We start from the raw sequence: 24,610 nt of genomic DNA on the forward strand, positions 1-24,610 counted from the left end.
TATAAGCATTAAGTTCCTGTACGACCATTTATTGTAGTACATTTGGACTAAAACTTGACTAAATTTCTAAAAGATAATCTGTTAAGGGAATAGATTTTTCACTAAAGATTTATGTTACAACTGTGGCATGTTGTAGCTATAGTTTCTATACGCATATGTTTATTTTTTTAAATTACAAATGCCATAGATAGAAAAAAGAAAGAAAAAGGTTCATATTGGGCTTAGCATTGTACTGAGGAGTAACCAATGGTCTTACCTCCTTATTGTAACAAATGCTATAGTTAAACAATTACAAGACCTTAGTTACTTTTTCATAAGGCCAAGTACACGTTAGAATCATTAAGAAATGTAAATGTGTTTTGTTAATAATAACATATATTAGGTAAACCTGGCTTTCAGATATTCCAAACGATGACAGAATATTAACATTTTCAATATAAGAACATTTTAAGTAGAGTTAGTTTGACCTATCATAGCCTTTAATTTAGAAAATTCTGTCAAACTGGTAAGTGCTTTAATAAAATACAAATACATCATATCCTATGTAAACAAGTAATTGTTAACTAGGCTATTACTTTTTTGCAGTTATGTTATCAACGCATGTGTGGATGATACCACAAAAGAACATTTTGCAAAATTAAACTAACAATTAAATAAATAAACCTCATGAGGGAGCATGCCCCGGGACCCCGGTTCACACTTCAACCCCACCAATGTTCAAACCAAAACTACGCCCTTGCATAATTCCCCTTTATATTTCTGACAATATCTTGCAATTGACCACGAGTCACACAGGGACTTCAACATTCAGCATGCAAAACACAACAATGATAACAAGGATTTTTATTTTTTTATTAATAAGACCATTACAATTTTATTTGCTGTCGTGATTGGGGTAAATTGGAAAATAAAGCCTCAAATAGTAAAACAAAGCAATTAATTTATTCATTCTGCAATGCACTCTGGGAGTACACTTTTTCAGATCACAGATGATGATTTCTGATGGTTCATGTGACACTGAAGACTGGAGGAATGATGCTGAAGTTCAGCTTTGATCACAGGAATAAATTACATTTTACTATATATTCATAAAGAAAGCAGCTATTTTAAACTGTAATAATATTTCACAATATTACTGTTTTTACAGTTTTTTTGATCAAATAAATGCAGTCTTGGTGAGCAGAAGAGACTTTCAAAAATCACTTTACACATAATATCATGGGAAATGTGCTTAAATTTGATGAAAATAATGTCACAATGGAAAAAGTCTTAATGCATCTTCATTTATCCAATGTTTGAAGGTTCTGATAAACAGAGCCAGACGTTCACACCTTAAACTGTTCATTATATTGTATGTTATATAAGTATATAATTCCAGTTACAAGTGTTTTAGCAACACCTGCTCCTCCACCAATCAGGCGTCAGTCTTTCAGCACGTAAAACTGCACCAGATCTTATCGTCATTTGTTTGTGCACAGTAAACGAGAGAGTGCGTGAGGTTGCAAGGTGCTGTACATATCCGTGTTGTTTATTTCCTTTACAACAAATATTTATGTAAATGAGATGCAAATAGTGTGAAGCCTTTAAGGTCAGAGGTTACACTTGCAATTAAAACTCAAATTTCAAACAGCTGCAGTGGATGTTTAGCTACAATCTGAAAGGTCAGAGTTCATGCATTCAAAAGTTCATTCTGACCTTAGAGCCATTTATATAAATGATTAGTAGTATGTCTGTTAGCATGATTTCAAATTTTTAAGATATTCAAAAAACGATATATTCTGTGTTTTTACATTTAAACATTGTTTATGTCCATTTACTTTCAAGCGCTCCTGCTCTTCATGGTTTAATATGACAAAGTGCCAGTGTTTGTAATAGACTGGTGTTTTATGTTCAATACTTACATAAAACAGGTCTAATCACATTAGACCTAATGTAGAGCTGTTACGGTTAGGAAATTTTGGCAGATGATTATAATCAAAATAGCGATTTCATTGTGATTAACGTTTAAACGTTCTGTTTTATTCATGTCTTTGTACACATACACTTTCAAATGAAGTTGTCTGTGTTGAATTACAAGAAAATGTTGCACAGTGATAAAAATAATAATGTTGTTTTTGTTTTGTTTTTTACAAATATTGAAATTTTTTCCCACTTTGTCCACTCTTCAGTTGCACTGTTATTTTTGGATCCCAGCCAACCTAAAAATTCCTGTTAAAGTTGTGAATTTAACGAAACACAATAAACGCTGTCATGTTCTCTTGCGTTGGGATGCTGGTGTTTGGGAACGCAATTGTGTGAGATGCTTCTGGAGGAATTAAACCAAATCATTCTGATGACAGACTTTGACTCAGGCGTTTCAAAACCACCAAACCAACATTTGAGATGCTGTGATGTGATTGGTCCGCTGGTCCAGTTATCCAATCAGATTATCTGTTGAGGCAAAGTCACCTGAGGTTTTTGTTGCAAACCGAGGGATTTATTCAGTTGTTTTCATTGTAGTTTATGCGCATGTCTTCTTATCGGATACAAAAACTATAACTCAATTGAGCGAATGCATCTTTATGCACATCTTGGTGTTTCCATTCTGCAGTTTTTTTAATGCGATATTCCAAAATGTGCATAAAGATAGGTGGGTGGGAAAATAGCTAATGACATTTTTCCCCTGGGTATAAACAAAAATATAAATTCACCAATTATAGTAATGTAATGTCAGGTGGATGGGCATGAATGTGCATGGGATTTGGGACCATCACAAGGTCATTGCACTTAAGGCCTCGAAATCGAAGAATGAACTGGTGTGAAGTCATTCTGAACAAAATCAGGTTCGTTTTAGGAGTTCCAAAAATGTAAAAATAGCTTGAAGAAAGATTATTTGGGATGAGTTGGTTCATTATCTTGAGTGAACTAAACAAGAATGCCCAAAATATGTTGCTAACAAAAGTGTTTTTGTTGACCATACTTAGATTTTCAAGTATTTTTCCAAAATTTGTCCAAATGTTGTCCCAACTAAACAAATTGAGTTATCTAAACAAACTATTTTACATTCAACAATGTTGTGCCAGTTCCCAGCTTGAGATATTATGTGGTATTATGTGGTAACTATTGTATAAAAATTATAATTGCTTTGCATTGACTGGCTTTATTTATGCTGCTGCTGCTGTTGCCACTGTTATTTAGCTATCATATGATTTAGAGTTAATTTTTTTATTGAATTACAGTTGTTGATCATCACCATGTTTGAGATTTGTATGCTGAGGTATATGTGCTTCTCATTGCAACTTATTTGCCCGGGTGAAATGAGTAAACTGTGTGCTTTTGAAAATAAAAAATGGAGAGGGAAAAAAAACAAGGATAGCTGCTTGCATTGCTAAATGCCAAACATGGTTTAGTTGCCTTGACAAGAAGTTTTAAGTTCAAAAGACTACCTGCTACTCATTTCACAAACAAAATATTTTAAGTTGAGTCGAGTTAACTTAAAAAGTTGAGTGCGATAGGTTGCCTCAACTTTCTTTTTTGTCTTGATTAGAAGTTTTAAGTTCAAAAGATTACCTGATAGTTGGTACTCATAAGATGAACAGAAGTATATAAGTCGGTTTTAACTGGAGTGGATTAGTTAAGTTAACTTAAAAAGTTGAATGCGATACGTTAGCTCAACTATTTTTTTTACGGTGTGGAGCACCAAACTGCAGAGTTTCTGCACTTTAAACCCAAATTGGGCTAACTCAAAAAATTTGAGGTAATCAGTTACATCAAAGTTTTTGAGTTATGATGTTCCCAATTTTAGGTAAGCAGAACTATCAAGTTTTGAGTTTGCAGTACTCATGCATGTTAATTGCTCCTAACTTGAAGTACTAAGAAAGCTAACTCATACATTTTGATAGCAATTTAGATTTAGTTAATACATTTTTTATTTTGAGTTCTTGCAAATCAAATGAGTTATTTACTTCACTGTAAGCCCTAATAAGTTGTCAGAACTCAAAAGAAAAGAACATTTGAGTGAGAATTTTTTCAAGTTAAGAAACTTAAGATTTTTATGTTGTATTCATACATTTTTATTGTTCTTAACTTGACATATTTGAGTACTCTAATTTATACATTTAACTTAAAATTATCTCAACATAAATATTTTGCTAGCTATAACAAACGAATTCAGAAAATGCCATCTTGCTAATTTGTTAACAATATTATGGTATAGCACTTAAGGCCCGGGTATACTTCGGCCGTCCGCGTTCGTGCACCGCCCGCATGACGTAATTTTCGTCATTCGGAGGGCTCGCGGCCGGCCGCACACCCCGTCCGCGCGCAGCCCAAATTTTGAGACCGCGCGGACGGTCCGCGTGCAACAGCGCATGCGCCAGCAGTACAGAAGAGTCCACTAGGTGGCAATACACACAGTATTGAGCACAGTGTTCAGCCGTCGAAGAAGAGTGTGCAAAAACAACACGCTTGAAAAAAAAGAGAGAATTTTTGATTCTTCAGTGTTTCTTCCAAACTATGTTGCAATGGTGGATCCACTACAGTTCTTCTCCGATCATGCCCAGCAAATGTCCCTTTGATGACAGGACTCAGTGCTGCCCTCCGATGTCTGGTAGAGCATAGACACTTTTTTACTGCGCATGTGTCGAACGCGATCCTCCGCGCGCATCCGTTGTGTAGTATACTTTAAAAGACGCGCGGACAGGGCTGCGCACGTGACGCGTCCGGGCGCGGTAAGTGAAGTATACCCGGGCCTTTACTGAATGAGTACAGCAAACCAAGCCGCATGCGCCACTCGTCACCATGATGGTAACTCCAAAAACCCACATTAACAGAAACTCTTCTAAACTAGCATAACAAAACATGAATCACTACTAAATCTCCCTTACCATTAAACCCAGAAAGCATTATATAACACTTAATTTTAGCATTTACTCTCCCTTTCGAGTGCCATGGGCAAAGCATGCTGGGAAATAAAAAATCCCAGCCCAGTTTCAGTTAAACTTAAGTTAGTCTAAATGAAAGGAAATGAGTTCATAAAACTCGAAACAATGAAACTTTGAAATTTGTCAGTGCTATGAACTCAAAAGAAAAAAGAAAGTCCTAATTACTCATAACAGTTAATTAAACGTATCACATTTTTTCAATTTAAGTTTGTCATACTCAAACTAATTAAGTAAGAAGAACGAAAGATAACTTTAAGGGCCTTTAAAAAGAAGGAGGTTGGAGACGTGGCTTGGCAGGTAGTGACACATTGCGCAGTGGTAATTTATGGTCTTGTTTGGGGTCACAGATGATTAATCACATTGTTTTTGCGGGCATATGAAATCCTGGGCAGAGTTGTGACTGGGATGTTGTCCTGAGGAGATGCTGGATCAGCAGCGGTCAGAATCTTATGTAAGACTGACACTGGATCCTGAGAGATGGAGCCAGAACAGTGAATGCGCCTCTGTTTGTGTTTTTCTCATGATCTCCAGCATGGAATGTTCGGGCCGGTCCAAGGGCTTTTCGTGCCACAGGGCCTTTCAATGGCCAGCGCTGAATAGATTCATTTGGGCGGTTGTGTTTTGAGCTGACCCAGCAGAAATGTTTCTCTGCCTGTTCTCCATCAGAGCCATGAATGAAGAGCAGCAGAGGTTGATGTGACTACAAATAGAGTTGTGCGTCCAGTCAAAGGGGTCAAATTATGGAAAACGGGGCATAAAAGTGCATAATACAGTGCTCATACTTAACAAACCTCTAACGCTGAGTTTTAGGGTGCTTTCACACTTGGTTCGATTGCCTGGACTGAACACGAGTTCGATTGACCCCCCCCCCCCCCTCGCCCTGCCACCGCTGGACTGTGTTCATATTATATTATGTGGGTCCGAACCAGGGTGCGTTTGCGTCATCAAAGCAGCAGCTGTTTACCCGGTTGCTTAGTAACGACAGCGAGCGTGAAAACGGCAAATTGCATAGCGTTGCTCATCTCATTTTTATATTTTTGTTTTTGAACCGTTGGTTTTGTTTCTAAAGCTTCAGTACGTAATGGCACTTACGCCTATCTGCCGCATATGTACTGCAAATGCTCTAAAGAACGCTGAAGACGAGCAGAAACAAGCTCGCTAGGAAAATGAGTGAAACAAACACAAATTTTTATCAAATCATACGTCATTAATAGTGCTTTACTTCCGCGATTTAGTATGATTGCATTCACATCAGCAGGGAACCGTACCGGAGTTCACATGAACCGTTTTTAAGCGGACTCGGGTCCGCAGGTGCGCACCCGAGTTCGGAAGACAGCATTCACATCATCCAAACGAACCAAACTCTGATGTCAATTGAACCCGGGTGCCCACCAAAACTGCTAGTGTGATAGCACTCTAAAACTTCAAACAATCTGTGATTCATCTTGCACTGTTTGTGTTATAGACATGAATAAAAATCTCAAATATAGTTGAAACTAAAAAACACAAAAACTTTAAGGCATGTGCTATGGCTCATTTCACTTTTGAAGATGTCAGCCAATCATAATGGGATTAAATGGCGCTATTAATGGCGTTATTTTTTTTAATGCACTTTACATTTTTTGATTCATGCTTATAATAATTTGATCCGTGACCACGTTGTTTGCTATTCTGATCCTTTTGCATAATTTTTTTAAATTTTGTGCAATATATTTTTACGTGTTTTTAAATTTTGACACTTATTATTTTTTTAATCTGTAACCGCAGTACATTTGGCAGCAATTTAATCCCATAAACATAACAAAACTAAAAAACAAACACAAAGTAATAAGCTATTTTCTACCCTGGTTCTGAGGCTCTCTCCTGGAATGCTCGGTTTTTATGGGCGTGCCGCACTGAAGACTTTTAAGTAAATGCCCACGGCTATGATTGGATAAGATTTGCATATTTAATGAGCTTCAGCTCCCCTGTCAGTACATGTGGGAATTGTTTTGAAAGCGTGTGGGTAAAGGGCAACCAGAATGAATCGCCCACAGGGCTCGCAAAATGTCTTTATTAAACAAACAATGATTTATCTCTCATCCACCCGCGATTGATTGGAATGTTATTTTTTTTTTATTACTTGGCCTGCCCGATCGGTGGATATAACCGTGAATCGTACACACACACGTGTGCCCTTCAAATATCAAGTCAAGAGAGTAAACAACGTACATCAAGAAAGGAATGTTATTTCACTATTTAAGATAGCCCGTCGTTAGGCCGGGCTTACGTTTTGGTAGCCCGTCTAAAAAACACATAGCCCCGGGACGTTGAGCTTTGCGAGCCCTGGCCCATACATGTCCGAGTCTGATCCCGAATCGCAATGAACCAACAACAACACCACATCGTGTGTTTCACCACACGATGACGTCAAAGTGTGGCATATTCTGAGATCGATCGGTTGCTGGGCCTGGTGTCAATAAAAGCTTTTCTTTGCCTAACAAGTTTTCAGCTCCGAAACTTACAGGATATTCTTATATTACCAATTACCATGACCTTTTATATATCAAAAGCTCAAGGGAAAGTTTATTTCTCGATTCATGACCCCTTTAAAGGCACAGTAGCAGGTCAAAGATGGCGAATGCTAATGAAAAAATAAATGTGACTAAAAACAAAAACTTTATTATTAAACATCACAACATTTACATAACAAAAGTAGGGTGCAAGATGCTAATGAAAAAAACATTAAATTAGACTTTTATTCGACTAAAAAGCAAAAAACTTTATTGTTAAAACATCACAACATCTACTACATAACATAGGTAGGGTGCAAGATGCCAATGGAAAAAAAAACATTAAATTAGACTTATTCAACTAAAAATGTTATGTAGATATGTGGACAATGGGCAAAAACTGAAATGATAGGGAGAATTACATATTTAATGACATCACCACACACTATAATACATAAAATGTGGCTTGTGTCAGTGTGTGTCTGTAATGTAGGACTTGACAAGTGTGATTAGTGTGTGGTTATGTGTCTTTATTGTAGAGTTAGAGACCAGAGCTGGGTTTACAGAGAGGGAAGGAGTGAAAATACTGAGAAAAAATATCAAGAGTGAGATTTTTCAGTCCTCAGAGAGGGTGAGTCATACAGGACAGAGAAATAGAGAAGTGTGTGTGTTTGGGTGTGAATCTCAGGATAAGCTCCAGACAGACTCATTCTCCGTTACTGGAACATGAAGGTGAAGAAATATCAAAGATGAAAAAGCCATATTTCAAAGTGCAAAGGTTCCTTTCAAATTCATGTTCCATAGGTTTTCCTTTCCGAAAATGTCAAGTGCAACACGCGAACACATTTTGATATTTCAACAAATCTGAGGAATAACTCAAATGATTCAAACAATAACCTGAATTTCAGTGGCATTCTACTGTGTGTGTTTTTTTGGGCCTTGATGATGTCACAGGATGTGGAGGGCACAGTTTCCTGTCTGGCCAGAGGCATTATTGATCCAGTTAAATGCTCAGTAGAGTAATTAGATCCCAGAAGACCATAGAATAGGTTCATGTCTGTTTAACTCCTGAATCCTGACTCGGGCAGTGGGTTTCTAGTTCCCTGCATGCTTTGCATAGGAATTGATAAAGACAATAAATGTTTGTTAAGTGTTATTTTGTGTTTTTTTAGTTAAAGGAAAACCCTTAACCTTGACATTTAAAGGAGTTTCTGTTATGTTGCAGTTTTTGTGGTTACCGTTGTGTGGAGTCATAGTTGGTTGCGATATGAATGTAAACACTACGTTGACCATATGATAGTGCTACCAATGGCAAGTAATATCTTACCTGTTCATTACGTTTAAATAAATAGGTTCCACCATTCAATTATGTTGAAAAAAATGTTTTGTCATAAACTTAAAAATTTGTGTTTTGTGTTTATTAAGTTTCTCTAACTGAATGAATTTTGTTGGTTTAACATAATTTCATTAGAGGTTGTCATAACTCAAAAAGCACCACAGAGTCCATAATCTAACTCTAAGTAGATAGTGACTGGTGACTTTTACTTTACCTAGATCTCAGCCTTTGCTATTTCTACCAGAAGGTATGAGCGATAAAAAAATATCTCGTAAAAATGTACTCGTTTAAACTACAGTTGCAAATCCACAGTGTTAGTCCTAGGGCTGTCAAATGATTAATCGTCTCTCTCTCTCTCTCTCTCTCTCTCTCTCTCTCTCTCTCTCTCTCTCTCTCTCTCTCTCTCTCTCTCTCTCTCTCTCTCCTCCTCTCTCTCTCTCTCTCTCTCTCTCTCTCTCTCTCTCTCTATATATATATATATATATATATATATATATATATATATATATATATATATATATATATATATATATATATATATATATATTCAGTGTATTCAAATATACATAATAATTATACAGTACACACACATATATCAGCATAACTTTTATGCTATTAATCGTTTGACAGCCCTAGTTTAGTACATAATAGTTATCGTCACCAAATGTAAAGTGTGACCACATTTTCAATTGGCAGACAATAATTAGATCCTAGAGTTGACAAAATAATTTCAGTAGTCGGTAACAATACCAGTAAAATTTTACAGTTCTCACAGTACCAATTTCCGTACTTTTAAAATATTTGTACCGTTTTGTCTCATCCGTTGGTTATCACTGTCAATCCTCGCAGTTTCAGTTACAGTTGTCAATCCAGAAACTTTGCAGTGTACTCAGCAGCATGAAAAACTAAACTTGTATTCAGATTGTGGGGAAAAAAAACTGAAAGCAAGAGCCTCACTGTATAATCACTAAGGCTGACACTCTCTAGAGTACAAGCTCACTGAATTCTGCGCTCTTGCCAAAAATCCCATTATGATAGAGAAAAAGCTGTCTTAATTGTACAATAAATATCTTATTTACATCATGTTTACACTTTGTTGGTTATAATGAAAGGAATCGTGAGCATGCGGATTCTGACCAACTGACTGACGAGCAGCTCTGATTGGCCATTGGGTTCACGTGCTCAACAGATATGATTGTGATTGGCTACAATGCTCAACGCTTGTAAAAACACATTGTAAATAGAAACCTTTGAAGTGTTAATCATCAGGTACCGACTATATCCGATACCTGTACTACTCTTTTTACTACTGAGTCTGACTGGTACTGGAACATTTGACAACCCTATTAGATCCCATAGATTATTTCTTTATTATGTTTCTATCGTTTAACAAGTATAATTTTGCCCTGTTTTCACCTCACAATCAATCAAAATGCAAATATTATAACATATTCCCTCTGTTTGTTTCTTGTCAGTTTAGGAGCATCAACATTTAAAATGGCATGTGAGCAACCTCAATAAAAAATCAGATTGAAACATCTTAATTGTGGACTGGTTTCCTACACGAGTGATTCACCTATGAAGACTTGTGAATGGCAGCTAATAATCCTCTCTCTCTCTATCTGTCTGTCTCTCAGGTTGTGCAGTCTGACACTGAAGAAGTTGATCGTCCTGAAAGAGCTGGACCGTGAGCTCAGTTCTGTTGTCATCGCTGTCAAGATACAGGTAAACTGACAGCAATGCCATGTCTTTCTGTGTGTGTTGTGGTCTAATGAAGGTGTGGAGTGTTACTGTGTCGCTTGGCGTTTGGTATCACACGGGCTCAGAGCATTACACAAGACAGCGTGGCAACTGTGAGCTGTTGCCAAGGTGACAGCTTGCTCAGTGGGAAGATGGGATTGAACGCAATAAGATGGCAGTTGGGGGGGGGGGGGGGGGGGGGGTGCATTTTGGGATATATTGAGAGGGTAATTTCAGAGCACTTGGAGGCCCTCGGCATTCCACGTAGGTCACTTTGGTCACACTGCTTGTGTTTGGTACTTTTGTAAGGCTTTAACAGTTTCAAAAGAGAAATATGAAAATTGACAATTTCACCCTTTATTCAAATATTAATAAAATATTTTGTAAGCATATTGCATAGTTGTTTTTGGAGTCAATTTGGTTTATTTGTGATAATAACGCAATGAAACATTGTGCCGACATAATTTTTGGCCAAGCTGTCATACAAATAAATTATGATCACATTCAAAAAACACAACAGAACCAACAAACTATTAATAACTGATTATGTTGTGGTCAGAGTGTATGCTTTTTTCTGTGAGCTTTTTGCTTTTATATGCATTTATTTGCATAGTAAAATAAGTTTATTAGTACTTATAAAGCACATATTGATTCCTTATTCTAAATAACCATTATTCTACATCCCTTAATCCTACACAATACCTAAACTTAACAACTACCTTACTAACTATTAATAAGCAGTAAAATAGGAGTTTATTGAGGCAAAAGTCATAGTTATTAGTGAATATGTGTTCCCCATGCTAAAGTGTTACCCTAGATTTAAATTTTCTGAGGGAAATAGCTCCGTTAGTGGTGCTGTGGTGTTGTCATGACACTTTTAGCATGAATCAAAATGTAATGCAACACTATCTTTGCCGTGTAAAGATGGAAATGGTTAAGTAGCTGCAAGAAAGAAAGGACAAATCACAATTCAGCATGCAATTTACTGCAAGACAGATATACAATAAAAATTCAATTTGGTAATATTACAGTGACATTGTTGTTGTTGGTTAGATTTTAAATGGCCTAATTAAGGGGAGATTTTTCAACTTTAAGGTGAAGAAAATTAGGTGCGATAAACATTTTAATTTGAATGAACAGCATTAACATTCACATGAAAATTGGACTAGATTTCCCTGCTATTAGTCAAGAAATAATAATCGAAATTCGAATTTTGGAAAACTCTTTTTACACAAAACCTTCCCTCATTTTCCCCTTGCATTACTGCAATGAATTTTTTTTTTTATCACAATCTGATTTGTTAGAATTATTTAAAGTATGTAAAGTATTTAGGGGCCAAGCACCAAATGGTGCGATGGCTCCATATTGTAATGTCTAGTGTGTTGGTTCTGTTTCATGTTCTTATCTTGTTTTCTCACTATCATGTTTCCTGGTTTTGTCACGTGTTCCTGTTTGTCATGTGATCCTGCCATGTGCTCCATTGTCATGTGTTTCCCTAGTCTCTTGTCATGTTATTATTGGTTGGTTTAGTCAGGCGGGTTCTCTGTTCAGTTTTGTGATTAGGCTTGTTCGACCCGACTTGAAGCAGTGCCGACGCCATGTGACTGTGACGTATGTCAACAAAGTGCCGTGAGAGCGATTCGAGAGCAGCCGGCTAATACAGCCGGTGCAGTTTCTCTAGAGCGGCTGCATGAGGCTGCATGGACACAGCTGTTCCACGATTGGCCAGATTCACCGCATGACAGCGATCACGTGTGTTTCGTGTTTATTCTAAAACCTTCAGTTCCACTAATGCGCACAAATCTGTTTTTTATAACAGTAAAACCTCCTGTCATGTAGTCGCGATGTTATAGTGTCATGTTTATCAAAATAAAACTGATAAAAAAACGTAGACCCCACTTCATTGATAGTGTAGGCTTATATGTTGAACTTTATTCTTGTACAAACACACGCTGAGTAAAGTATTACATGACAATAATATCTCTGAAACATCCGTGTATTGCCAAATATTGCATTTATTTAACTTCAGCTGTGATAAAGTATGCAAACACAGCACGAGCGTCACTATGGGACGCAGAAAGTGTCCGACTTCGCGGCTACTCTCGCTGATCGGTTGCATGCAGCCGATGTCGAACACTCCTTTTGGTTCATTGTCTTGATGGTTCACAGATGTCCCTTGTCCAGTCATTAGTCCTTGTGTATGTAACCTTGTGCCTTGTTCCCTGTTTGAGTATTGTTACCTGTAACCAAGGTTGGTGAGTTCTCTGTCCAGACTCTGTCCAGTTTTTAGGTCAAGTCTGTTTTCAAGTCAAGTCTGTTTTCAAGTCAAGTTTTTTTTCAAGTCCTAGTCTTTGTTTTGTTCACTTATTGTTTTCTCAATAAAACTGCACTTGGGTCACTTCAACTTGCCTCCAGTGGACATCCGTTACAGAATACTCGAGCCCTTGTGCTCACAGCTGCCTGGGGGGAAAATTCACTTGACACTTGGCCAGTACATTGACCATGCCCTTCTGCTGGGTGGCTCTTCATTTACTGTGGGAACGGCGGATGAGGAGCCCTGCCATTTCACAGTACCCACCACACCAGAGTGCCTCCATGCCACCACTGTCATGTCTGGATTAGTTCATGTCATGCCTACCACACCTGATTTCGTTCACATCATGCCTGCCACGCCTGATCTCGTTCACGTCATGCCTGCCACGCCTGATCTCGTTCACATCATGCCTGCCCTTCCACAACCTATCCACGTCCAGAGTCCAGTGGCGTCTCCTGTCACCTGTCCACGTCCAGAGCCAGGCAACGTCTCCTGTCCACATCCAGAGCTAAGTGGCATCCCCTGTCCACGTCCAGAGCCAAGCGACGACCCCTGTCAATGTCCAGAGCCAAGCGATGCGACCTGTCCACGTCCACAGTCCAGAGAGGGCTCCAGCCTGTGCCCAGAGTCCAGAGAGGGCTTCAGCCACTGACCAGCATCCAGAGAGGGATCCAGCCACAGTGGATATCTTATTATTACAGAGTATCTTACTCTGTGGCCTCCTGAACTGCCTGTACCGCCATGGCACCCTGAACTGCCTGTACCGCCATGGCACCTTGAACTGCCTGAACCGCCATGGCCCCTGAACTGCCTGTACCACCATGACCCCCTGAACTGCCTGTACCGCCCTGGCCCCCTGAACTGCCTGTTCTGCCATTGCCCCCTGAACTGCCTGTACCGCCATGGCCCCCTGAACCGCCTGTACTGCCATGGCTTCCTGCGCTCCATGGCCCAGGTCCGCCCACACTCCATGGCCCATGTCCGCCCACGCTCCCAGGCCCGTCTATGCATTGCCAGGTTCCACGTCCTGTCCCTCTGCACGGGCCTTGTCTAGTGTGATGGTTCTGTTTCATGTTCATGTTCTTATCTTGTTTTCTCATGTTTCCTGGTTTTGTCATGTGTTCCTGTTTGTCATGTTTGGCCTGTTGAGCAGACCTTACCTGGAGTACCTCGCCTGGATGCTCCGAGACGGCGGCCTCTTCTTCCCAGCTGGTAAGCTTATGGCGGCAGCCGAGGTAATCGCCGAGCCGGAGTGGGAGTCAATGCAGGCAGTGCAGTCCACCACAGAGCCAGGAGCGGACACCGACCTGATAGATCTATAGTCCGCGGATCCTTTCCCCGCCCAAGTCTCCACCCTTTCATCATCATTGTCTTCTTCACCGGTTCCGTCCGGAAGTCTTCTGCCCGTATCCCCGTCTTTCCTTATCCCTTCTCCAGCACAGGTTGCGGCCAGCCCCTTGGATGTTGCAACCTCCAGAACTATGTCGTCAGCCCGGTGAGAGGTCGCGCCTTTTCGAGGGGGGGGGGGGGGGGGGCGTAATGTAACAATTATGCACTGTCTACACCTGTGTTCGTTCAGCCCTGATTAGTTCAATTGTCTTCCACCTGTGCCTGTTTAGTTCCCTCCTTCACTCTGTGTATTTATACTCCCTGTTCTGTTCAGTTCATGGTCAGTTATTGTTTGTATGTGCTAGTCACAACGACTGTTACTTCCTTTCATCTCCATGATTAAACGTTGTCGTTCAAGCCTGAATTCTGTCTCCATCCTCCTTCACAACGTGACAACAAGGCTATATCTCCTCACCGCTTTTGTGTTTTCAGACCAAACTTAGTACATGTCATCACAAGCATGACCTGAGGCTACATGCAATTTTTCGCCACAGCACCACCTACTGGTCAGGAGATATGAAAAATTGCCTTTTTTGCTTATAACTTCTGAATGTTTGCTCAAAAATTATAAAACTGGTCTCTTCTGATTCAGTTGCACCATGCAGAGTCAAATGATACAGAATTCCCATATTGGCTATTGTGGGCATCGGCAATTTTGAATTGGGCTATACCCCGAAGATCCTCAAAAAGTTGTGACATTGGAAATGGCATTTCCAAAAATTATAACTTTTGATTAATTTTGCTTATTTTAATTAAACTGGTCTTAATAGGTTCCTTGCGAAGAACAATGAGAACAATGATTCCAATTATGCCATATTTGCTCGAACTTGCTATCCGCCATTTTTTATTTCTTTGAAAAAAAAATTCTAACTCCTCCTAGACCGTTTGGTCTGATTTTCACCAAAATTGGCTCAAATCAACTTCAGACCATGCCGGTAAAAAGTTATCAAAAGTTCTCGAGTAACGCATCAACTGATTTGTTGGCATGATGCCAAGCTGATTCTGAGGCTGTAACTATGCAACAATTTGGCATATTGACACCAAAAAAAATGTATGTGTCATTGTCACCTCACACTGACCACACCATAATAATTTGATAACAGCACCACCTATTGGTCAAAAGTGATGAGCAAGTTAATCACATTACAGTGATTGTATTTGTGATATTTCTGCTATTTTCACTATAATAATCGAAAATAAGAGGTCTTTCCTCACGCCATGGATGTGAGCTTACATGTTCAAAGATATAATAATTGCATGCATTAACACATTGACTTTGCAGTATTACAGTCATCATTACTGTATTACTGTAATGAGAATATAAGAATAATGACAAAATCAAGAGTTAAAAAACATGTGCAGTACAGTAATGTTTAGGGAGGGAACATGTTTAATTTTCATGAAAATAATGTCACAATGCAAACTAGAAAAATGAATGAATGTCAGTGATATTTAAAGCAGTGTGTGTAGGTGAAGATCAGTCTTACATCTTTATATTTCATTCCCAACAGGAAATGATTCTGTCACTCATTCTGTGAGGATTAGAGCACATCCTCTTAGGTAACATGAAGTGCACTTGTTTCGCCCACTCACCTCTTCCAGATGGATCATTGAAGGTCTTAAACGGGTTTACTGTGTGTTCATCAGACACTGAAAATAAAGCTTTTGTTATACTCCCTAAGCGGCGCCTCAGTGATTAAAATAATGGCTGTTCTTCAAAAGGATGGGAGATAGGTTTCTGACAGATATCTCATTATTTCTCCCTAAAGTGTCCGCTTGAATCAACACTTTGAAGGCCGTACCATTCACAACTCTTCTGCAGTCCGGATACCAGCAGAGCAGACTGGGCATTCATTTACTTTCATTCAGAGCTTGTCTCTGTCTCTTTCTCTTTGTTTCCAACTCAAGAAACAGAAGGTTTGAATGTGCTTTTACAGAGAAACCTTTCCAAAAGAGCTTCTTCACATCATATTAAGGCCCTGATATACTTCATGCGAAATTGAAGAACGAACTGTCATGTTGAACTAAATCAGGACAAAAACAAGTTTTGTTTGGAGTTCGTTTTGGGAGTTTGAAACAGCTTCCAGAAAAGTTCTCTAAGGCTGGTAAACATCTTCGAACTACCATTGTACACACTGTTAAGTACACACTGTTACTTCGCTTCTCATATTTTGTGTTGTTACGGTAAGTTACTCTATTTGATCCTAGGGTTGTAACGGTAAAGAGAAGTCACGGTTTGGTACATACCTCGGTTTTGTGGTCACGCTTCGGTACGATTTCGGTACAATAGGAAACATTTTCACACTTAAGTTTTGGGTCCAATAAACTCCTAATTACTGCTGATTAATAGTCAGTAAGGTAGTTGTTAAGTTTAGGTATTGTAGGATATGACAAAGAAGAATAAGGCTTTAATATGTGCTTTAGAAGTACTAATAAGCAGCCAATAGCCTAGTAATATGCATGTTAATAAGCAACTAGTTCATAGTGAGAATTTGGCGCTAAACTAAAGTGGTACCAGACAGAGTAACAAATCTACAATGCTAGGTTTCTTTTCTTTTATTTTGAACAGACAAATTACAGTTTGTTCCACCTAGAAGCATTTACTGTTAGCACAGGTCAGCCTCCTATAGGCCCGGTTTCACAAACAGGACTTAGGCTAAACTAGGATTAGGCATTAGTTCAATTAGTACATTTAAGTAACTTTTATAAATGTGCCCTAAAAAAAAACATTTCCGGTGTGTATCTTAAGACAAAACAATGGCACTGACATATTTTAAGATACATCAGTGCAAGTTTCTTTCAGTTAACACTAGTCAAAAATGCATTTTAGTCTAGGACTAGCTTAAGCCTTGTCTGTGAAACTGGGGGATAGTGTATTAAGCACTAAGCAGTAAACAGAAGTCACTCTTGCACAGCTCATATTGTTTTGCAGGGCTGATAAAACAGGGTATTTGTTTATTATTTGGGCACAATCAGCTACAAAACGGAAAAGCATCTCATGTTATAAAAGTACAAAATAAATAAACCATGTACAGTTTGCTCCACTTAAACTGTATATAGTTTGCGTGAAATGGAGAGGAACGCTAAACATTCAACGCTCAAGCCCAACCCTCCTATATAATACTTAATTTTCTGCGTTCTTCTCCATTTTCGAGCGAGCCTTTCAAAGTATATTTAATTGTCCATGAGCACAGAAAGACATGTCCGCACTATCTAGTAGACTTTGTTTTATGGTTTTCTGTAGAGTTGCTCATCATTCGCGTATGCAGTGTTCTTCTTTTGCGGTAACAGTAACAACGGGAACAGGGTCGTGGGTGCCCCCTTTTGGAACCGTGATGTCCGTGCCATACGGTTTGGGACAAATACATGTACCGTTACACCCCTATTTGATACCTTGCTCATCGTCATCCTTTATAGACCAGATCATGACAGAACACCAAACCTAAGGAAAGGATTTCTAAGGGATTCAACAGGAACTCTTGGCCCTGCAAACTGCCAAGTTGAGGACTTGGCAGCGGTATGCTTTCGGCTCATCCTCCTTACTCAAGATAAGCATCCCCTTGAGGCCTACACTGCTGATTTTCTGCATCTAACTATGCAGACAAACTCACTCTGACAGTGAGTTGACATCCTTTTACCATGCAGGACTTAACGAATAGCTACGTAAAGAGCTTCCACATTCTATTTTTAATCCTCGTGGGAGGTTTATTGTTGTAGTGCATATTGTACTCTCCATAGGCGGTTCTCCACTCACCAGGAGTAAGGAGATGGAGTCAGAGGACTGCACAGCATCTATCCAGAGGATGAGCTCACTCATGCTGCCAATCCCGGATCATTTCTCATTTGGGCTGCTGTACCCAGATCCAGATCCTTTGTCTGGAAGCGCTGACCTGGTAACAGAAGTGGCGGATTCTGTGTTTATTTCCATCCGGTTGGCTCTGAAGAAATCTTCCTCACATCCTGAGTCTGTTCAGAGACTGACATCCTGGAGTCCGTTCCAGTGATTGAAATCTCTGAGTCCATTCCAGTGAGACAAATTCTCGAGTCTGTTCCAGTGAGAGAAGCTCCAAAGGCCTGAGAGAAGTTCCAGAGTCTGTTCCAGTGAGAAATTTCTGAATCTGTTACAATGTAACCAGTGCTCAGCCCAGAGAGCGTTGCACTGTCCCTAATGGCTCTAATTCAGCGAATCTTTAGCAATACCCGCCTTTCAGTAAAATAACACCTAATAACACCTTTTATTTAAAACTTTATAAGTAAAAAATTAAGATGTTCTTAAGAAAATATTTCAGAACTTCTTAAGAATTTTTCAAGAATTGCACTCAGGAACATTCTTACGAACTTCTAAAGAATTTTCTTTCTTAAGAAGGTTTTCGTGATTCCGGCCCCAGGTCACCTGCCACTCCAGGGTTGAACTGTCAGTGCAAACAGTGGACCCAAGAGCGATGGTGGTTCAAACACAAGTTTATTGAAGGAAGAAACAATGGCAGTCAGCCGTGCGGAAGACGCTGGACTGGAGAGAACATAAAGTCTTTTACTTGTCAGTGCGAGATCCAGGCTCCGTAACGGGCAGGCTGGTAGTGCTTCTAACTCCCTAGTCAATGGACACCGAATCACTGATAGCAGAGAGACAGGCAGTCACAAGTAGCGGAATGGCTGGGCAGAGAACAGTTATGACGAGCAGCACCAGACAGGACAGAACAAGACTATTCTCTGAACGATAGTTGAAAACAAATGGTAGATCAAAAACGAAGATCACAGGCATACGGTAGAAATAATACGACAAAGAAACAGAGTGAACAGCGGGGTGAAATAGCAGAGAGAATCAGGGTGGAGAAGGAACAGGTGCGGGGCAATCAGCACGGACGCTGATTGAGATGGCAAACAGCTGAGTGCCGGTAGGCGGAGAGAGAGAGAGAGAGAGAGAGAGAGACAGACAGATCAAACCCAACTCATGACATGAACACCCTCCCTCCTGATTGAAATTACACTTTCAGGGAGGCGGGAGTTATGTCACGTTTTCATTGGATGTGTCTCAATCAGCTCCCTAGTTCAGTAGTCAGGGCACTGATCAGGGAGTCAACCCATTGGACTTATGTCCTGATCAGTGCCCTGACTACTGAACTAGGGAGCTGATTGAGACGTACCCATTGTATTTTGGTTTTGGTTCAGTTTTTTAAGGACTCTTGGTTTGTTTCTCTTTGTTTTCCTGCTTCCCTTTGTCCTTTGTTCCCGCTTATCATTTGTTGCTGTGATTCATTATCTCATTAATTAGAGCACACCTGTTTGTATTTTAGGTCGTTATCTTGTGTTTATAGTCTCCTCAGTCTGTTGTTGTTTGTGTGTATGTACACACGGTTACTTCGCTTCTCATCTTTTGTGTTGTTTAATTAAAAGTTACTCTACTATTTGAACGGATACCTTTCTCACCGTCATCCTTTGTAGACCAGATTGTGACAATAGTTTTCAAATATAACTTGTTTTAATTGTGAAATTAGTAAATGTTGCTTTTAAAATGTTAATTTACATTAAGCTTTTTTGAGTACATTTTATTTGTTACCATAAAATGATATACTATTGTATGTTTAAAGTCCTCATGAAATCAAAATCGGTCTTATTTACTTTGTTAGCCCACATTACAGGTCTTAGGGTGAACAATTAATCTGTGCAAGTTAATACACATAAAAAAATTGTTTGCCGTGGTAATCTTTAATCAAAATCTGAAAAGTAACTTCCGGTCTTGAATGGCGTTCCCTTTCCGATGACGACTATGCGACAGCTTGGGTTTGAATATCCTTAACCACTCCCCTCCAACCGTTAGTCTGCTATGAGCGTGAGATGGAGAGGAGGAGCGCTGAAGTGAAATCCTGCCCTCTATTTAATATACCGTTTCACTTGGAAATACGTCACAGCACTGAAATAAGATCAGTTGCAACTTCCGGTTCACTGGGACTTTAAAGAGCACCTATTATGGCATTTAAAATGTTTCAAATATTGTTTTAGAAGTCCCCAACAACAGTTTTGCATGCATGCAATGACAAAAAAAGACTTTAGTTTTCTTATAATATGCATTTATTTTTACCTGTTTTGACAGCGATTCTCAAATGATTCCTTTAGTGATTCACTTTTCAAAACCCCGCCTTTACGTGACGCTAATCTGCGGTGATTGGTCCGATGACCCAGTCAGTTGTGATTGGTATAGTCTGTGCAGATATTTTCGGAAACGGAACTCCCATCAAAGTCTTATAGTGACAGTAATTTGTTAATATGTGTCAGGAGTTATGAATATGAAAACCGCGTCTGTACCGTTTGATTGTAATATGAGCCTCAGCTGATCTTATTCATAAAAAAACTCCTCTATTCTCCTCACGAAGACTCGCGACAAATCAACATCCCTCAGGGCTTTTAGTTCAAAAGTGTGCAGATGAGGAGACATATTGATAGATTCTCATATGTCTGTGTCAAATTTCTAAACAGAGGAGTATTTTTTATTCAATACTTCCTCAAAACGCGCAGATGTCTCTTATGTGTTGTTTTCAATTCATACTGGCAGCCGGAGGGCGCTCTGTGCACATGTAGTCCATGTACAGACAGACGAAGAAGATACCATGTGCCATAATAGAAGTCCATAATAAAAGCTTCCTGAGATCGCGAAACATGCAAATAGAGACATTTGAAGACTAATAAACACACAATCGCGACGATGTATGGTTTGTCTTTAAGCCACTTAGTCTTCAAATGCTCATCCTTGGGCAGATGAAAAAAGTTTGCTTTTGAGTTGCACTTCAGAACACAGCGTCTCGTCGCCATGATGTTTTCTAGTTTTCACTGGCGTCTTGGAGCGCAATAAGTGGGCGTATCGTATTCAAATAACTTGACAAGTTGACGTCATCTAGCCAGAGAAAAAGCTTCGGTCTTCTAACGATTCTTAAAAATGAGTCGACTCTTACTTTTGAAAGAAAATAACTATATACTGTATACGGTCATATTTCAAACTTTGCAGGATGTTTTTGTTCACTTAGATCTATGTTACACACTACATGAAAGGTAAATTTCAAAATGCCATGATAGGTGCTCTTTAAAAAAAAAAAAATTCAGCAAGGATGCATTAAATTGATCAAAAGTGACAGTAAAGACTTTTACATTGTAAAAAAAAAAAAAAAATCTATTCCAAATAAATTCTGATCTTTTGAACTTAATATTCATTAAAGAATCCTGAATAAAAAATATTTTTCACGGTTTCCAAAAAAATATGAAGCAGCACAACTGTCTTCAACATTAAAGCTACACTATGTAACTTTTCCGTCCACTAGAGGTCGCCTGTTCAAAACAAAGGCGTAGTTTGATGACGCCACGTTTGAGCGCAGAATCTCGGGACATGTGGTCTTCACCTCACAGCCGGTGGGAAACAGTCAGGATAGGACTCGGGCAGAAATCATGTTCATGGATGCGATTATTAACATTACTGTAGTCTGAAGCAGAGCAGGACCGAGTGTTGTGGTGCTGAGCAAGGCCGCAGGAGCGATTGAAGAGCGGGACTGTTATTATGGCATAGTCGCTGGCGGGACTTTTATTATGACACGGTTGCCGGCGGCACTTCCTCTTCTCCAGTGCTGAATGTGAGGTAACGCAGCTCTGTTTATCGTATTAGATATATCTGAGTGTGTTGAAAAGGAAGTTATGACGTTCGCTCTGCGGCTGCTATGACACTTGTTCACAATGCAGTGAGAGTAAAGTGTTTCACTGAATAAAACCGGAGACCGAGGGTGACGCAGATATGACGCAATCGACAGGCGACTCCCTCACACGCATAGCTCACACGTCCCGGCTCCTTGGTTAAAATAGCAATTTTCTCACGATTTACAAATAGTTGAAAACATTTGGGATATTCTAAGTACTCAACTGAACAAAATATATAACACTGGCCTAGTGGTTTCTGGATGTTTTACTGCAAAAATCCTACATAGTTCACCTTTAATAAATCAAATCATCATATTAGAATGATTTCTGAAGGATCTTGTGACACTGAAAACTGGCAGGAATAAATTACATATTCACAAATAAAACAGTCATTTTAAAATTGAATAATTTTTCAGTTTTACTGTATTTTTGATCAAATAAATGCACCCTTAGTGAGCCGAAGAGACTAAACACTAAAAAAATTATATCAACCATAAACTTTTGACCAGTAGTGTATATATGAATATAGCTATTGGCCATCTTTCCTTTGAGTTTAGATATCTGCATTTACCATCAAAAACCCTGTTTCGGTCAACCAGTAGTGATGATCTGTGTGTATTTCACGTGAGCCGGGCCGTGACGGACGGCCACATTAGCAGGCAGATGAATGTTAACGCAGGGGTCCCTGTTGTCTAGTTAGTATGACAGCTCATATCCGTGACTCGCCTCTCTGATGGGCCTGAAAGTGGTTTGCAGCGAAAGCCAAACGGACAGTAACAGAAATGATTCAACACATTCAGTGTGACTGAGTCATTTTCTGTCTTGTTTTATGCTTTCGCTGTCGAACCATACGGACAACATTTCAGTTTGCAAGCATCAGACAGTATTCAGTGACATCTTCACATTCACTGCGTGGGTTTGTTTGCTTTGAGTTTCTTCGGTGATGTTTAATGAGAGTGTTTTTAAGAGACTGAGGGCAGATACATGTTTTTCCATGTTCTCAGGGGTCAAAACGCATCCTGAGGTCGAATGAGTACATGCTCCCACCCAGTGGCCTGATGGAAACAGACCTGGAGCTCACCTTTTCCCTGCAGGTACGTCTTTCTATTATATGCGTCTAACTCGACATGCGTTCAGTTGAGCCTCTGTTTAACATATCTGATGTGCTCTACTGAATGTACGTTCACTGATCAATGTTTATATGTGAATAAAAGCCTAAATTAAATCTGTTCATCATGTCAGCAATCATGTCTCTTCAGAAGACTTGGAGGAACCAAGATGAACAAAAGTCTTATGGATTTGGAACAACATGAGTGTAAATGACAGATTTTACATTTTTGGGCGAACTATCACTTTAAAGGTGCAGTGTGTAATATTTATGAGGATCTATTGATAGAAATGCAATATAGTATACATAACTATTTTTTCAGTGGTGTATAAAGACCTTACATAATGAACCGTTATGTTTTTATTACCTTAGAATAAGCCATTTCTATCTATATACACCACGGGTCCCCTTACAATAAAGTCGCCATTTTGCGCCACCATGTTTCTACAGTAGCCCTAAACGGACAAACTGAGCGCTAGCTACTCTCTGCTGTCTCAGACGACCACATCTTTGTCCTGTCAGCCACCGTAGCTTCTCTATGTGCTTCGAAAGGGAGGGGTGAGCAGTGGGCGGATTCAATTCACAACCTCCACTAGATGTAGCTAAAATTTACACAGTGCACCTTTAAGCACTATTCCACTATTTATTCTGTGGCGGAAACAAGCTTCCATAATTCTCTGAATGTGGCCGTTATGGAAGGTCATGTGATCTGAATATGTGCCTGACATAATACATTTATAGTTAATAAAACAGAATTTAGTCAATAATCGTATGGAATTGAATTGAATTAAGTTAATTATTATATACAGTATATAATTAAGATAACATTTTTATCTAATGTTTTCTCTAACCTGCTCAGGGAAAAGTAATTTAATCTGAATAACACTTTAAAGGAATAGTTCACCCAAAAATCATAATTTACATAATTTATCCTTGATGTTCGAGTCTTGGCTTGTGGTCCTTTCCGGATTCCTTTCCCTTTTCTCTTCAACTGTAAAAAAATATTGTTTGTTTAACTTAAAAAAGTTACCTGGTTGCCTTAAAATTTTTAGTTCAGACCATGCCGACAAAAAGTTATGGAATGCAAGTTGATTCGTCAAGCATTTTAAAATGACGTGCATACGAATTTTACAGCGAAAATGAACGAGAGGCTATATCTCTGCAACGCTTTAGCGAATTCTGACCAGACTTTTTGTGTGTGTTATGACAACCATGACCTGTTTCAGCGCAGTGCCACCTAGTGGTCAGGAGATATAAAAAATGGCTATTTTTGCTTATAGCTTCTGAATGCTTTGGCCCAAAATCACACATTTTCCCATATCAGCCATTTTTGGTGTTGTACATTTTGAATTTTGTCGTAATATGCTATATATTATGAACGCATTGGTGTATCATTACGAAATTCTATATGTCTTCAGCACCATTCCCTGAAGGTATGGGAAAAAGGTCAGGGCAGCACCACCTTGTGGTCAAAAGTTATAATGAAATTTCCAAAAATGCTAATAACTTTTGATTAAATGAGCCTATTATAATTAAACTTACATTGCTTTAACTGTCCTATAAATAATACATGTGAAAATATAACAATAAAAAAGTTGTTAAATGTAGGGGAAAAAAATGTTTTTATGTATG

The 24,610-nt window shown here is 39.1% G+C and overlaps 1 protein-coding gene across 2 annotated transcripts in view; it reads left to right on the forward strand.

Moving 5' to 3' along the window:
- Positions 1-24,610, forward strand: part of LOC307121133 (phosphofurin acidic cluster sorting protein 2) — a 103,542-nt gene that overhangs the window by 23,481 nt on the left and 55,451 nt on the right. For both annotated transcript variants that reach the window (XM_079808590.1, XM_079808591.1), the window contains exons 2-3: positions 10,388-10,475; positions 22,875-22,964. In XM_079808590.1, the coding sequence (XP_079664716.1) occupies positions 10,388-10,475; positions 22,875-22,964 (178 nt within the window). The remainder of the gene's footprint in view (positions 1-10,387; positions 10,476-22,874; positions 22,965-24,610) is intronic.

The sequence above is a fragment of the Gobio gobio genome, assembly GCF_949357685.1.
Source record: "Gobio gobio genome assembly, chromosome: 24".
Lineage (NCBI taxonomy): Eukaryota > Metazoa > Chordata > Actinopteri > Cypriniformes > Gobionidae > Gobio > Gobio gobio.